General features: G+C 40.6%; 1 protein-coding gene across 1 annotated transcript; it reads left to right on the top strand.

The window, feature by feature from the left end:
- The first annotated feature begins 3,600 nt into the window (after window positions 1-3,600).
- MTIF3 (mitochondrial translational initiation factor 3) lies at window positions 3,601-15,951 on the top strand. The gene is made up of 4 exons (XM_036746823.1): window positions 3,601-3,687; window positions 7,896-8,356; window positions 9,474-9,628; window positions 15,700-15,951. The coding sequence occupies exons 2-4, from the start codon at window positions 7,897-7,899 to the stop codon at window positions 15,922-15,924; spliced, it is 840 nt and encodes a 279-aa protein (XP_036602718.1). The 5' UTR covers window positions 3,601-3,687; window position 7,896; the 3' UTR covers window positions 15,925-15,951.
- Window positions 15,952-15,954: the final 3 nt, after the last annotated feature.

The following is a 15,954-nucleotide window of genomic DNA, read 5'->3' as shown; positions in this document are numbered from 1 at the left end:
CTAAGTGTTTGGATAGGAGTGGGAGGAAGAAAAGTTGGCAAAGATACACAGCTCTGGTGGCCTGAATATTGAAGTGGTCTTCCCTATGGGTCTTTTGTGTTCCCTTGTATTGTATGTTCCTGGGAAAGTCTTGTACCTTGGACTATATAACAAGCTACCTAAGACCTGAGACACAAAGTACACCAAAACACTAGATAGCGATGACTCTGAGTAATAATGTCAGTGAAGCTATATCTTTATGTTACATCTTTAATGTTCTGAACTCTTCCCTGTTCTCTTGGATATTCTAATGTCATAGATTGTGAAACCCCAGACAACTGCAGCTGCAGGACCTTGTCCCCTGTTTTATCTAATCTTTTTATCTCACCTAGCCCTTAGCAGTGTTCTGAACAGCATAGGCATTTATCAATGTTTGATTAATTGAAATGAACGGATGAAATGATACCTCATGATCACTTCTTGCTTCATGACTTTATGATTCTCTAAGAATTGCTTAGGTCGGGATCCTTCTTTGGGAGCATGTCAATCAACCAAGCAAGCAATCAACTAAAGATTATTTATTAAGTGCTTATTGTGTCAGGTACCATATGATTAGGGAAAGTTTCGTTGCAAACCATTCTCGGACCCTAGGGAAGCCCTACAAGGACCCAAGGATCTGGATGGATGGATGGATCTTAGGGTACTACTTGTCTATATTCCTAGAAAGAAATTCCTCAAGGAGGAAAAAAAATCCTCTTACAGATCCTGGTGGGGTATAGAATGAGCAGAAAGAGAGGGCTTATACTTCGTCTGTGGCCATCTTGGCTGTCTGAGAGCTGCAGGCATGGACTGGAATATTAGTGAGCAACGGTGGGCATTAACATTTCAACTACTCATGGAAGTCATGATCGATTCCAGGAATAATCAGAAATTGAAGAAGCAAGTGGTGCAGAAAAGGGAATGAGAATTTGTAGGGGGATTGGGAACAAAGGAGAACCGTGTCATGGTTGAACCTGAAATTGGGTGAGAGCTGAAAGCTCCAGTTAACAGAGATTAGAAGAGGACAAGATTAATCTCCATTAACTTTCAAACCAGTGAAAAACCTAACATGTTTTTGCAGGCTGCAAGTTTCCATCAGAAGAAAATAACTGAAAGCTATTACCAGGTCCAAAGAGGAAAAGGTCAGCTTCCACCAGCTTTTAGACAAGGAAAAACCTTAAATTGTGCTTTATTTGACAGAGCTCGTTTTGGTGGAAAATCTCTTGGAGATCCACATGGAAATGACTTAGATTGAACAATGCTTTGTTTCTAAAGCAGGTCTAACATGCTAATTATTTCACTGTACAATATTACCCCAGACACCTACAAAGGATGATCTGGCAAGTAGAAAACAGTTAATCCTGTGAAGTAAGCTCTTTAAGAGAGAGATGGTCTATTTTTAACAGTCCTCAGGTTTGTCACCACAGAGGTGATACTAAGTTGTCTACACTGGCTCTTCTTAACTGTCATGGATCTTTTTCAGCAGGGGGCTACAGCAATGTCTGGGGAAAAGCAGAGAAAATATAGCTGCTCCTCTTTGCACGCTCATTATCACTACCTTTCACTAAGTTTGGTCATCCTCATTTCATGCACATCTTAGAATGAAAGTCTGCCAATAACAGTTTGGAAGGCCCACCCCCCCAAATCTTTCCTGGAGACTTACACATTCAAAGGAAGAAGAAAAGGCTACAGAGAGAATGCTGACAGGTAGGTCAGACGGACAGAGGATTATTTATTTTCAAGGATCTATTTGTAATGTGACTGAATTTCAGGAACCCACTTAGGCATTGAAACTCTACAGACTCTCTTTGTACATTTTAGCTCCTTTCACATCACAACTAGTGCTTTTTAATTTAAATCCTATTTTCAGGGGTTCATTCTTGTTGATGGTAATAGGAGAGACAGCCTGGTGTGGTAGAAAGAATGCTGGACTTGGAGTCAAATAACATGGGTTTGAATCCTGGCTCACTTCATGTGTGTGCCTCATCTGTAAAACAAGGGTGCTGGACTAAATGATTTCAAAGGTTCTTCCCAAACTATAAATCTATGATCTGGAGTATAAAGATAAGGAGCCAGAGGACTTCGGTTTGAATCTTGAATTTGTCACTCACTACCTATGTGACCTTGGGCAAATCTTTTACTTCTCTGGGCCATGGTTTCATTAACCCAAAATTATTTTCCATATTCAACTCTGAAATTGTGTACATGCAGATACTAAGCCATTACTCAATATTTCTTTTGTCAAGTGCCGTTTTGTGTGATACTGTACTAAGCACTCCCCTCCCCCCCACAAGAGAAGGAAACAAGCACGAGTGCCAGGCACTGTCCTTATGGCTTTGTAAATTTTATCTCATTTGATCCACAGAACAATCCTGGGAGGTAGATGTTATTATCCTCATTTTACAGTTGAGAAAACTGAAGCATACTTACCTGCTGAAACCCTAGACGGCTTTCAAGGTCCGCCATTTTTTATTACTACAGCTCAAAGCGAGACCCGTCCTTTGAACTCTCATGGTACACATTTTGGATTGTATTTGTCTATGTAAAAATCACCTCCTCCCATTCCATCCAATCCGAGATTGCAAACTCCTTGTGGGCAAGGACCATCTCTTACCCTCATTTGTATTCTGCCCCCTTCCCATGCACCAAGTGCAGTATCTTGTGGACAGTATGTAATCAATAAAAGTTTTTGTGGATTTGTTGAATTTGCCTACAAGTTTTAAAGTCTTTATGTGATATAGAGGTCTATCTATATTCATATAAGGTCCTTCTTTCGTTCCTATCAATGTCGTTTTTAAGACTCCATTAATGAGGACTCGATGGAGCTAGGTTCAAATGCAGGCAGGTTCTTTACTGTGGGACCCAGTAAGGGTGGAGCTGAACAGCTAGGCTCCTATCATGTGAGGTGAGGTAAGGTAAGGAATAAGGCAAGGCAAAGCCAGGCAAGATAGGGTAAGGTAAGGTAAGGCAGGGTAAGGTAAGGCAAAGCCGGGCTCATCAGCAGAAGGGTGGCCACCCTTTTCAGCTCCTGCCACTCAGGAAGGCGGGGCTGTTAGGTACGGTTTGGGGGACGCAATCATGGATCCGTTTTAAAGCATCACCTTAACCTATCTCAATAACTGCCTCACTTGTGCAGGGCTTGTGATTAAGACTTGGGTCACTGAACTGGACTGGCTGCTGAGGGTCTAGTCCAAACCCCTAATTTTATTTTATTTTTTCACATTTGGAAACCAAGTCCAGAGAGGTTGAAGGATATGGCAAAGGTTATATAGAGGACAAGGGCATATTCGAACCCAGAGTATCCAGACTCCAGACTCTGGGCCCCTGCGAACACACTGCGATCTCCTGCACTACGGCCTCACCCCTACTCTAGAGGAGTTGGACGTTACGGGTGAGGGGCTGGACACATTGGGTCCCAGCTCCTCTTCCCTCGGTCGTCGCGCGACGTAGAGCGCATTCTCAGTCGAAGGACTTTAACGGCCGCATACTCGGTCGGAGGACTTTAATTCTTCCTACACAGCCCATTCCCCCCCCCCCCCCCCGCCCGCAGCGCCGCTTTCCCTTTAAACTTCACTCGCGGAAGCTCCGCCCACTACGGGAGTCGCCAGGCCCCTCCGCTTCCGGCGCTGCTCTGGGTTTTCCATCCAGTCTATTCTCATCCCACATCAGGTAACTTGCGCCCAAGTCTGCAGCTCCGGGGTGGGCGAATGTGGGGAAGACCCGCGTCACGGTCACCTCCTCCCCCCGGGGTGAGGAAGGCTGTGGGCCAGCGTCCTGAGGGGCCCAGCCTTCCTCCTCACGTGTCTCGGGCCCTGCGCCCCTGTACTCCTCCGAGCGGCCCTGCCAATCCCTGCTGCGGGAGGGACGTTCCCGGGCCAATCCACAAGCATTTAGCGAGAGCGCACCATTGCAGTCCTAGGCACTGGGGAGCCACGGAATGTTATTGAGGAGCGGGTTGTGGAGGTGATAGGCACAGCGCTGGGCACTGGAGGATCTTGTCCCCGCTCGCCGGGACTTTACAGCTTAACGGGAGCCTGGGGCCGGGGGTGGGGGTGGGGCAGCCCGGACCAAGGGCTTGGAGAAGGAGAGATCACTTGGGAGTGAATCAGAAAGAGCTTCGTAGAGGAAAGGACACCGGAGTTATACAAGGAATACAGATTTAACCCGTAGGTCGGGCTGCTGGCCCCCGAGGTCCCTTAACAGTTGACAAAAGGCCCCTTAAACACGCCCCACTAGAATTTCACAGCAACCTTGTTACCTAGGTATCTCTTCTGCTAGATAAAGTGTTTTCCTTAAGATCACATGGCTAATAGTGGTGGATTTGAATCCAGCTCTTCTGGCTCCGGCCTCTGTGGCTTCCAATAAGCAAGAATGGGGGCCAGTGCCTTAGTCCTAGACAAGAGGGGCCCATGTTGAGAAAGTACTGGAAAGGTGGGTTGGAGCCTAGTGGATGCATGATCTTGAGTTTAAACTTCATTCCGAGGCAATCGGGACCCACTGCAGCTTTTTGAGGTGAATGCAGTGAAGGGGATTTATAGAACTGGTAGTCTGAAGACAGGAAGACTAGTTAGGTAGTTAACAATAGTTAGGTGAAAAGAGTACCTGAAATATGGTGCAAACAGTAGGAGGGGAGAGGGAAGGCCACGTAAGAGACATTTCCTGGTCTTTAGCTTCACTAAACCACATAGGAGGGAAACGGGGTAGAAAGGCTTTGAGTGTGAACAATCTTGACAGTTTTGACCGTGAGTTAGACATCATTTCTGAGTGGGGGAGAGGCAGGGTTTAAAAAGATCAAAAAGAAACAAGCACATTTCTCCTAATTTTGCCCTTTTGCTTTCTCATATATCTTGGAAGGAAAGCCTTCCAGAAGAGAAATGAAGTTATGTTTTTCTTGGATACCCTCATGACATCAAGTTTTCTGAAGGAAATAGAACTGTGCTGCAGAGTTGCCATTCAATGCGTATCATATATGCCAAATGAGGGGGTTAATATTTTTAGTATCTACGTCATCCAGTTCTGAGGAAAACACTTGATAAACTTTCAAGCTCTATGGAAATGTGAATTATCTCTTTTGCAAGTAAAGAATCGAAAGAGGTTAGGCAAGTTGACCATCGTTGTGTGGAATGAAAAGAAAACCTGGGTTTTCCTTCACACTGTTTCTCTGCTTAGCTCTTAGCATGTATTATTACTAAGAGTACTTTACTTTCTTTGTGTGTGGGCAAAACCCAGAGGCATGCAAATGAAAGCAGGATTCAGTAGTTTAGTAACAGTGTAGCCAAGACAGCTTTTATCAGGTTCTTCCAAAGCTCTGTTGATGCAGAGCAAGTGAGGCACTTTGTAGTAGCGTATCCATGTAGCTGGTCCATATAATAAGACCATTATTCCACTAGAACTTCTATGTGTAACTTTTATGTCAAGATAAGAAAGACATTAATTATGAATATTAGCTAAATGAAAAGAAAAGCATTGAGTAAACAGTGAAGAGGTTATGGCAAAACGTTTTTATCTCCAGATCTTTCTCTAAACTGTGTGTTATCTCTTACTATCTGCTTCTAAGTACATAGAAGCTAATTAATTTTGCAATATGACAATACAAACCAGTAACATTTCCTATGAGTATTCCCCACCTCCATGACAGTTATTTGGTGGTCTGCATACAATATTTAAAATCCATGAACATAACTATAAACTAGAAAAATCTGGTCATTATAAAGAAAATGTAAATATCTGTAGTTTTTCCTCACAGGTGCAAACTTATTATTTGGGTTTTTAAAACAGGTTTCCAATAACATTTAATAATTTGCTTTATTTTGAATTCAGGAATATTTGTCCCCAAATAAGTTAAAAATATTCATTTCTTGATACTCCTTAAATACTTACATGCCAGTCAAATAAGCGTTGAACCACTGTTCTGGAAAAAAAAAAGGCTTTGATAGACATAAACTATAAAGTTGATTGTTTTATTCATTCAATAAATATTTATTGAGCTACTTTTAAGACACTGGCCTAGGTGCTGCAGCACCAAAAAGGTCACTTGTCTAGGTGGTTTTTAAGCAAACAATTGGCTATTGATTATTTCACTTCAACAAACATTAAAGGCCTGTAATGCTCAAAGCACTATGCTGGGCATTGGAGATACAAAAGAAGTCCTAGTCCTCAGGGAGTCTGGTGGCAGGTAGATACAGCTTAACTGTCCTAACAAATTAAATCAGGCTTTGTAAATAGTAGCTATAGCTTTAAACCAAAAGCCAGTCTGGTGCAGTGTGGAAAGGATTGTTGGTCCTGCATCAGTTCTTTCAACTACTGTCAGTACTTCTGTCTTCACATATGAGAATCAATGGTATATTTTCCTGGGGCCCACATTGCTCTACAATCAGATGCTGCAAAGCTGGAACACGAGATTATCAGTCGTAAGTATTGGTTCTCATTCAGAGGAACTTGAGAATTACTATGCTAAGTAATAGCATGGGTACATCTTTGCACAGTACACTGCTCAAGCATCGGCACAGGGGACGTTGTGTAGGAGAGAAAGGCTTTCTTTGGTAACTTCAAACTCCAAATGTAACAGGGATAGTTCAGCCATCCTTTTATCTATAGTGATTCAGCCAGAAATATGAGAACTTTCTTCATCTTTAAGTGACTTAAATAGGTATTACTTGCTGTTCTCAAATTATTAGGCTTCTTTTGTTGATTCCAAAACTCCATCTCGATGCAGGGGGAATTTCCTGATTCTTCTATCCTGATTCCACACTTCTCGTGTGGAGATACTTTGCTCTTTATTTTCTTCTCCAGAACCTACCTTTATGCTATGTCAAGTTTTTCCCCTTGCCTCCCACCATGTCTCAAGCAAGCCTCTCAGTTATCATCAGAAACTACCAGTTGTGACATATTGTGCCAGATGTTTTGTGTACATTATTTCATTTGATATTCACAATGACCTTGTCAGGTAGAAGCTACTTCGTTGTGAAATGAAGCTCTGAAAGGTTGACTTGCCCATGGTCACACAAAACTTAAATGTCAGGCAGGGATAAGATTCAAACTCAGACAAGAAGTAACCCCGCTGGCTCGCAGCTATGCCTAGCTACATCTTCTCACATATTTTTAAATGTCTTTTAAACATTTAGGTAGGAATGCGTTCAGGGTTCTCCCATTCTTTGGCCTACTAAGTCACTTCTGGGTTTCTCTTATGTTATTAAAAGGAAGAGATCCGTATTCACTCCACACTTTAAATGTGTGACATGAGCTCTGAGTAACTTTGCTAGAGGAACAATAAGCATCTTCCCCAGGGTCTACTATTTTAGTATGTTCTTAACAACTAGAGGGTGATTGATATCAGAAAGACATCCAGCTTTAGCTGCCAGAAGTCAAATAGTGACTGGCAAATTTTGGTTTGTCCCTTCCCCCCTAATTATCAGTTTTCATTTAATTTTCTCCGTGGGCCAGCTTTTATAGCCCATCCCATTTAGGATACTCCTGGGTTCTGTATAAAACCAAATACATTGGCCTTTTGTTAATCAAAAAATGATATGAAATGTGTAAGATGCTGTTCCTATATCTAGTGTTAGATACCATAGTATCTTGGTAAATGTCATTTATATACTGAAGATAATTTATGCATCTGGAATTGAAAGACAGCGAGGAATTGAAAAACAGGCAGATGGCTTATGAGTGCAGATAGGCTAATGGCCACAGATACCCTCTAGTCTTTGGTAAAGGCCTGATGTGAATTTCCCATGTGTGGGATCTTCTTTTCCAGAAACCACCATTCCCCTAAATTATGTTCACTGGGATACTATAGTACCTTCTAGGTGCCACAGTGCCAGGTTAAAGGGGGAAGAAAGTTGAATTTTAATAACTTCATCTCCCTGCTTTCCTAGAATGACAGCTCTTATGAGGAAGTTCATACATCAGACTGTGAAAACTGGAATTAATTGCAGTGATAGATATTTTAGTACACAGATTGTGCAAAAGGCAGCACTAACACAGTTTGGGGCTATCACTGTTGCCAAAAGATTACTACTGCCTGCATATGCTAATGCATTTAGTACAGTTGGAAACACAGAAGATGAACCGGATAAGAAAAAAGTGTCAAAATCAGCTTTTGGCAATGTTGGGAGAAAAATTCATCACCGAATTCTTCAGCTACTTGATAGTAATGGGAACGATTTGGGAACAATGCATCGAGTTGCAGTGATTCGTCTAATGGAGGAACAAAACCTGAGACTTGTTTTACGGAAAGCTAATACAGATCCTCCAGTGTACCAGTTAATGTCAGGAAGCCAGATTCATGAAGAACAGCTTCGACTTAGAGAGAAAGAAAAGGCTCGATCAAAAACAGGTACTGTTTCATTCAAACATCAATCATACTGCTCTTGGAAATTGTAAAGATCTTAAGTATTGTCTTAAATCATCTGGGCATTCTCATTTCCTTGTTTATCTCTCACTTTACTGTTTTTTCTCATCTTAATGAGACTTCTATTGCCTCCATTTCTTCCATCTCTTAATATCTCTGTTTAAAAAAAAAAATTAAGCAAAAGTATCCAAACTAGTACTTTCTTGTCATTAGGGGAAGGAAAGAGGTCCTTATTAGGTATTTTCTTTTCTCACAAATTCCTAGGTGTTAGACACTCTTTTTAAAAGTAAGGATAGATCTCAGTTAACTATTATGCACAACCAGATAGGTACTTAGTATTATTTGTGTTGTTAACTTGAAAATATTTACTAAATTATTAATTGCTTATAATAGTAAAGCATTTTGGAGAGGAAAGTACACTGAACCTAGAATTAGGAGATCTGGGTTTTACTTTTTGCTCTGCCTCTTCCTAGACATATGACTTTAGAATAAACTGCTTAATCTTTCTGAGCTAGTATCCTCATTTGTAAAAGAATAACTTGTCCTTGTTATATTATGATGTCTGGTGAAATTATGTAATTTATTATAAATTATGAAAACTAGAAATCTCAATAAAAACAAAGTATCATTATTTTCTTCTACCAAAGTAGTACTGTAATTCCTTTTTTGTTTATCCAGTTACACATTCATTGAACAAAAGGGCCAAGGAGGTAGCAACTAGCAATTTGGATCCCTGGTCTAAAAAAATGAAGTGGGTTAATAGGCAAAAATTCTAGAGGTGACTCAGGATTCTCAAAGACTATGCAAAGAGAGTATGAGCTTTTGAGTGCAGTCCTGGTCTCCCATTGTGGTTGCAAGACTAGCCTAGCTAAGTTTTGAAAGTTCTATCAATAGAGGGTTCATCACAAAGTTAACTTTTTTTTTTTTAGGCACAGCAACTTTATAAAACTGTTAATGCATGGAGAAATTCCGTATCAGTGGAAGGAATACTAACAATGCTAAACTTGCAGATCTTTTAAAGTATCGTTATAGTGATAACTAGATAGACAGTCAGCCCTATCTCATTAATAGTATGCTTTCAAATACCATTGTCTTTAATTAGGACCTCCCCAGTTAAAGGAATTGATCTTTTCTTCAAATATTGCACAACATGATTTGGACACCAAAATTAAACAGATTCAACAGTGGATTGAGAAAAAATATCAAGTCCAAATTACAGTAAAGAAAGGGAAAACCACAAACCCAGAAGATAATATGGTAAGTAAAATCCGGTATAAACACTTTTTACTCAACATACTTTTTTTTCCTTTTAAATTTATTTATTTTTAGTTTATGACATTCAGTTCCACAAGCTTTTGAGTTCCAAATTTGAACATACTTTTTAAGACTAAGATAAAATTACATGCAATTAAATGTCAAAACATTTAATTTTAAAAGTTAGCTGCTGGGTCATTATCTAAATGGTATCATAGGATCATATATTTAAAGCTAATGAGGGAACTGGAACACAAGGAAAGTTAAGTGACTTGCCAGAGTCCTCCTTAATAGGCTGATCCTTCATTTGGAAGGTGGTCATTTACCTGAGAGCCAGTGTGGCTTCAGAAAGGGCAGAGAAACAGTTGATAGGGTGTTTGCTGCCTGACAACTCCAGGAGAAATGCCAAGAGCAGAACAGAGGCCTATACACAAAGTTTGTAGATCTGACCAAGGCCTTTGATACTGTCACTCGTGAGGCCTTATGGAAAATTATGTCAAAATTTGGTTGCCCAGAGAAGTTCATCAGTATCGTATGTCAATTTCATGATGACGTGCTTGCTCCGGTTCTGGATAATGGATAGTTCTCTTATGCCTTCCCAGTCACCAGTGGAGTAAAACAAAGCTGTGTGCTTGCTCCCATGCTATTTAGCATATGGTTTCAGCCATGTTGTCAAACAGCTTCAGTGAGGACAAACACGGCATCAAGGTCAGCTACCACACAGATGGTAAATTCTTCACCTTGAAAAGGCTACAAGGCAAGACCAAAGTGGAGGGAGTCTTGGTGAACGATTTTTTTGCAGATGTTTGTGCACTCAATGAGCCTCTGAAGCTGAGGTGTAGCAAAGTATGGATCAATTCTCCACTGCTTGTGCTAATTTTGGCCTAACAATTAACACTAAGAAAACACAGGTGCTCCATCAGCCAGCACCACACCATCCATACATGGAACCATTGGTTACAGCAAATGGAGAAGTTCTGAATACTGTGGTTAAGTTCACTTACCTTGGCAGCATACTTTTCAAGGAAGTACACATTGATAATGAGGTTGACACACATATTGCCAGAGCTAGCTCAGTGTTTAGGAAGCTCTGAAGGAAAGTGTAGGAAAGAAGAGGTATTAGACTGACTACCAAACTGAAGGTCTACGGAGGTGTTGGGATGACCTTATTGTTCTATGCCTGTGAAACCTGGATATTATACCAGCACAGTGCCAGGAAACTGAATCCCTTCCATGTGAATTGTCTTAGGAAGATTCTGAAGATCACCTGGCAGGATGAGATATCAAACATGGCATTCAAACTCTACTGTAGAGAGCACAACTCTGATGGGCTGGTGATGTTGTTCAAATGCCAAATGTACACTTGCCAGAAAGATTACCTTACGGAGAACTCACACAGGACAAGTGCTCACATTGTGGTCAGAAAAAGTGATACAAGGAAACTCTTAAGGTCTCGGTTAAGAACTTTGGAATTGATTGCATGACATGGGAGACACTGGCATGGGACTGCCCAGCATGGCATACCCTTATCAGAGAAGGTACTATGCTCTGTGAGCAAAGCAGAATTGAAGTAGCTCAAAAGAAATTTGAGATGCACAAATATAGAGACTCCACCCCAAATGTTTCCATGGAGTATTTGTGCCAGATCTCTGGTAGAGCAGTCCGAGCTTGTATTGCTCTGATCAGCCACAGTTGGGCACACCGTAGCTTGACTTTAACATAGTGATGTTATTTTGGTTGAAGGACAACAACCATAGTATGTACCAGGCACTAATCTATACAAAAAAAAGGCAAAACCCAGTGCCTGCTCTGAAGGAGCTCACAGTCTAATGGGGCAGAAACTATGTAGAAAAAGGATAGAGATGGGATAAATTGGAATAATCAATAGAAGGAAGGCACAAGCAATAGAGATCATGAAAGGCTTCTGGTAGAATTAGCTACAATTAGCTAAAATAAGATTTAGCTAAAAATTGAAAGGACCCAGAGAAGCAAGGATGAGGAGATGAGGGAGAGAATCCCAGGCCTTCAAGATGGAAAGAGAAAGTACCTGGAATCTGGAGACAGACTTGTCATTGGACTGCAGAGGTGGATCAGAGCAAGTTTTAAAAAGAGCAAAAAAATAGGAGGGGACCAGGGTGTGAAGGGCTTTGAATGCCTAGCAGGATTTTACATTTGATCCTGGAGGTGATAAGAAGGCAGCAGAGAATGAGAGGGCATATTAGTATTAAAATTGACCAGTATTTTAACTCAATTCCTCCTTATTCCAAGTCCCATACTCTAGGCACTATACTACCTGGCACTGTGATAACTAAACAGGTTTGGAGGTAGAAAGTAAAGCATGTCACCTGCCAAGCATAGCTGCTTCTGATTCCTGGCAGTTGCCTCTTCATTACCCACAACCCTCCCTTCCCTGCTTCAAAATGAAGTTTACAGACCAATATGCAGTCCCAGAAACTGGTTATGCTGACTACAGATACAGTGTTGCCCTTGAAACAGAGTCAGAGGTTATCATTTCAAGCTCACTGCATTTTATACCCCAGCCTTCACTTTTTAATCCCTTTGGTTATTCTGTAGGTTTTCATTGATTATAAGTTGGTATAGGTGATTATATTATTTTAGACATGCACAACTGATTCATTGGATTTACTCAAGACTTACACCATGCTCATTTCCAAAAAGACTTAAATAATTAAACACCTAAAAGAGGACAATAACAGACTAATTTATGATTAAGCTAGGAGGAAAGTAATGTGGTCTGGTAGAGTGCTTCTCGAATTAAAATGATATACTTTAATTGCATATTACAATTGTATTACTACTATTAGCTAACACTTTTCAGAAAGGCTTGTTATCCTAACTACATATTTATCTGAAAAAAAGGACTTAGGTGGGCAGCAACAAGCATTCTGGCTTTGAAATCCCTGGTCTTAAGAAAAGGAAATGGGTTAATAGGCAAAGCCTGGGTTTAGTTTTGTCACTTGACAGCCTCTTGGACCTTTAGTTTCTCCACATAGAAAGTAGAAATAGAAAAACTGCCTTGTGTGACAGAAAAATTGTGAAGATAAAGTATCAAAATGTAATACAAATACAAGGCCATTTATACATTCAATAGTTATCTAATGGATAGCTACTATTGTGCAAGCTATTGGTAGGCATTAAAGAAAGGAGAGGAATTCAGAGATCTGGCAGATAGACTTAAGTCAGGCTAGTCTAGGATTTTCATGACAGTTGTACTTTTGAGAAAATAAGTCTACTTTTAAGAAGGCTTTACAAAGGGGATAACCTTTGTGAGGCCACATGCTCTAATTTTTTAGTTCAGAAATATGGTCACTGAAGATATTTTATCTGCTTTCCAGAAGCTTACATTTTAGAAAGAGCAGGTCAGACATCAGACAAAATTGAATCAATGGAAAAAAAATCTGTTAATTAAGCACTTCCTGTGTGCAAGCTGTGTGAGACAGAGGCATAGGGTGCCTCTTACAGAATGAGGAAGGTCTCTGTTGAGTCCTGCCCCAGTCTCTCAGTGCTCCAGGTAACTGTAGCTGTAAGTTACAGAGGAGTTGCCAATCTCTATCAGTGGAGGGACTTACTATACTTGAAGCCTGCCTCCTTCCTCTCCCACCCTCTTAACCCCGCCCAACTTAGCGCACACATGCAAAGATAAAACTGTACACATTTCTGTTTCTTCAAGGACTTTCAGTTTGGAGTGTTTGGAGGGACAGGCACAGGATAGAGGATTATGTACAGATCATTGGTATGGAGGTGCTATAGCAATGGATGAGATTCCTAAGGAAGAGGGTCAAATGCAAAGACTTGAGGTCTTTGTAACCTTGTGAGTTCCTGAAGAATTGAGGATATTGAGACCAACTAAAAGGCAATTTTAGTAATCCATTCGAGGAAATAAGGGCCTAAATCACAGTGGGAATGGAAACAAAGGAAAAAAGACCCTTAAAGAGTGATTGGATTGGGGAACGGGATGGGGGGGAGGGGGAAGGGGAGGGAAGGAGAACAAAGTAAAAGATGAACCCAAGGATACAAGACTGAATGGTTGTGGTACCATTAACAGGAATAGAGAATTATGGAATAGAAAATCATTTGTGCAAAAAGATGACCTTGGTTATAGAAACTTAACTTTGATGTTATAGAAGGATATTCAGGTAAAAAGATCTAAGAGCCAATTAATTCTATTATTAGGTTGATGACTAAGCTTTCCTTAAATTAACTTAGATGTATGAAGACAGCCAGAATCAATTCCATAATCCAATTCCATATTGCTAGCTCATGTAAACATTGTCTTTATACATTTTTCCTGATTTGGCCATTCGACTTGTTGGCTCAGGATTCTCTGACATCCATACGGGTGATATAAAAAAGGTTCATAACTAATTTTTTTTGTACTTCCTTGAATTTCTTTTTCCAGTCATAGTTAATGTTAGTCAGCCACTGTCTGGCACAATTCTTTGCACATAGTAAGTACTTACTGAACTAAATTAAATCTATATAGGTAAATTCCCTCTGGGAGCCTCTTTTCAATTAACTATGCTACACGTATCTATAATTAATCTTCACTTTTGTGTCAATGCATGTTATTTACATAATGGTTTATCTTGCTTATGTGTTGGTAAACAAAATAGGCTTTTAGCACTCAGTTCAACCAAGTGCCCTTGAAGAGTTCAGCCTTTGTTTCCTTGATTAGATTTGGGAGTCCTTGGTGGCCTCCTTGCCTCAAGGGAGGGCCTAGTTTACACATGAGTTTGAGTGACACGTTTGGGACATCAGAGGCTTTTAGACCACATGGGTTTAAGTCGCCTCTTTGTGATGATTCTAGGTCACGTGGGTGAGTTGCATGTGTGACTCACCCTTGACTCTGAAAAAGACATAAAACCAGGGGTTGGCTTTCTCTTTTTGGAGCTCTTACCCACAGCCATGGTGGCGCACGTGACTCTGGGCCAGCCCTTGTCATGAGCTCCCGGGCTGAACCTAGATGTTGGTAACTATGAACTATATTTGGTCTGTCTGTCAATGTTTGTAATTTGTATTTGTTCCAAAGTTCAGGGTGCTGGCTTTTTCCCCTGAACTAAGTGAATGATGTCTGTATGCTGAATTAAAGTAAGCTTGTCAACCCCTTAATGTTGCTTTCCTTACTAAAGCAGATCAAAAGAACCTGGGCTTTTGCAGCATTCTTGTTGTTGGGCTTGTGTTGGTCTTTCACCCCCACAACAGCTGCTAGCCAGACTGTTGAAACAGCTTAATATCTTTAAATGGTGTTTAAAAGTACGTTGGGCAAAACATTTGAGGAATTATTCCATACGAAGTTTCCTCAGCAGGAGGTATTTCCATGGGAGGTCAGAATTCATATTCCAAAAGCTTAAAATAAAACATTTGTAGAGTCTGGATATTGTGTGATTTTTGTAATGGTAATACCACCTTTCTTTCTTGTCAAATCTTCCCATTATTTTCTCATCGACAGGAGCACCTCACTAGTGGGTGGGGTAAAAGGGAGTCATCCCCGACAAGGTATGGGAGAAATAAATAGATCATGTGTCAGTACACCAGGTTTCTTGAAACCTTGTCACATCCTCCCAGATACCTGCCATACGCTTGCACTACCATACACCACTATCATTCTCAGCCACCACAACAAAATGACTCATAGCACTTACCCATTAGCCTAGTTCCATCTTTGGGCACCAGTGGCCCCTACCAAACAGGTTAGAGACTTCTTAAAAGGAATCTCTCTCTACCAGGTGATGTCTCTTTATGATTTTCTGCTACTAATGTGTAGCAATTATTCTGTGACTGGCAGCAGTATATAAAGGCTTCTGGGCACATTACTGCCACTGTTGGTCAGGATAATTTCATGCATCCTCAGCTTTTCTGTAATATCTAAGCTCTGTGAGGAAAGGAATCACATCACAACCCAAACTACACAAACTCCATAGTATCTAGCATAGGGTCACATCTAATACAGGATCAGGAAACACTTGACAATTCTAATTTTTACAAATGTTTTAACATGCAGCAGTGTACAAGACAAATAACTACATATAAACTTGATTTTGGTTGTTTTTTAGGAGGAGCTCTTTCATAAAATTCTCAAGACTATGCCTGAACTAGCTACTTTCGTATCCAAGCCCCAGATCATTAGAGGTGGAAAAGCTGCAACCTGTGTTTTTCGACACTTGAGCAACAAGGAATTGGCTGAATACAGGAAAAGCAAAGAAGAGACTCAAAAAAATAGACACACTTTGAATAAGGAAAATTGTGATGATATGGAATCAAATATTCTGCAGCAGTGATATTTTAATAAAGAAAAACTTTCAAAAGTG

The sequence above is a fragment of the Trichosurus vulpecula genome, chromosome 2 (assembly GCF_011100635.1).
Source record: "Trichosurus vulpecula isolate mTriVul1 chromosome 2, mTriVul1.pri, whole genome shotgun sequence".
In the NCBI taxonomy this organism is placed as follows: domain Eukaryota; kingdom Metazoa; phylum Chordata; class Mammalia; order Diprotodontia; family Phalangeridae; genus Trichosurus; species Trichosurus vulpecula.
This window is presented reverse-complemented; position numbering and strand designations above follow the sequence as displayed.

Coding starts and splice junctions, on each gene's coding strand:
- MTIF3 (XM_036746823.1), top strand. CDS start 7,897: ATGACAGCTCTTATGAGGAAGTTCATACATCAGACTGTGAAAACTGGA. Junction 8,357..9,473: donor AAAGGCTCGATCAAAAACAG/GTACTGTTTCAT, acceptor GTCTTTAATTAG/GACCTCCCCAGTTAAAGGAA. Junction 9,629..15,699: donor CAAACCCAGAAGATAATATG/GTAAGTAAAATC, acceptor GTTGTTTTTTAG/GAGGAGCTCTTTCATAAAAT.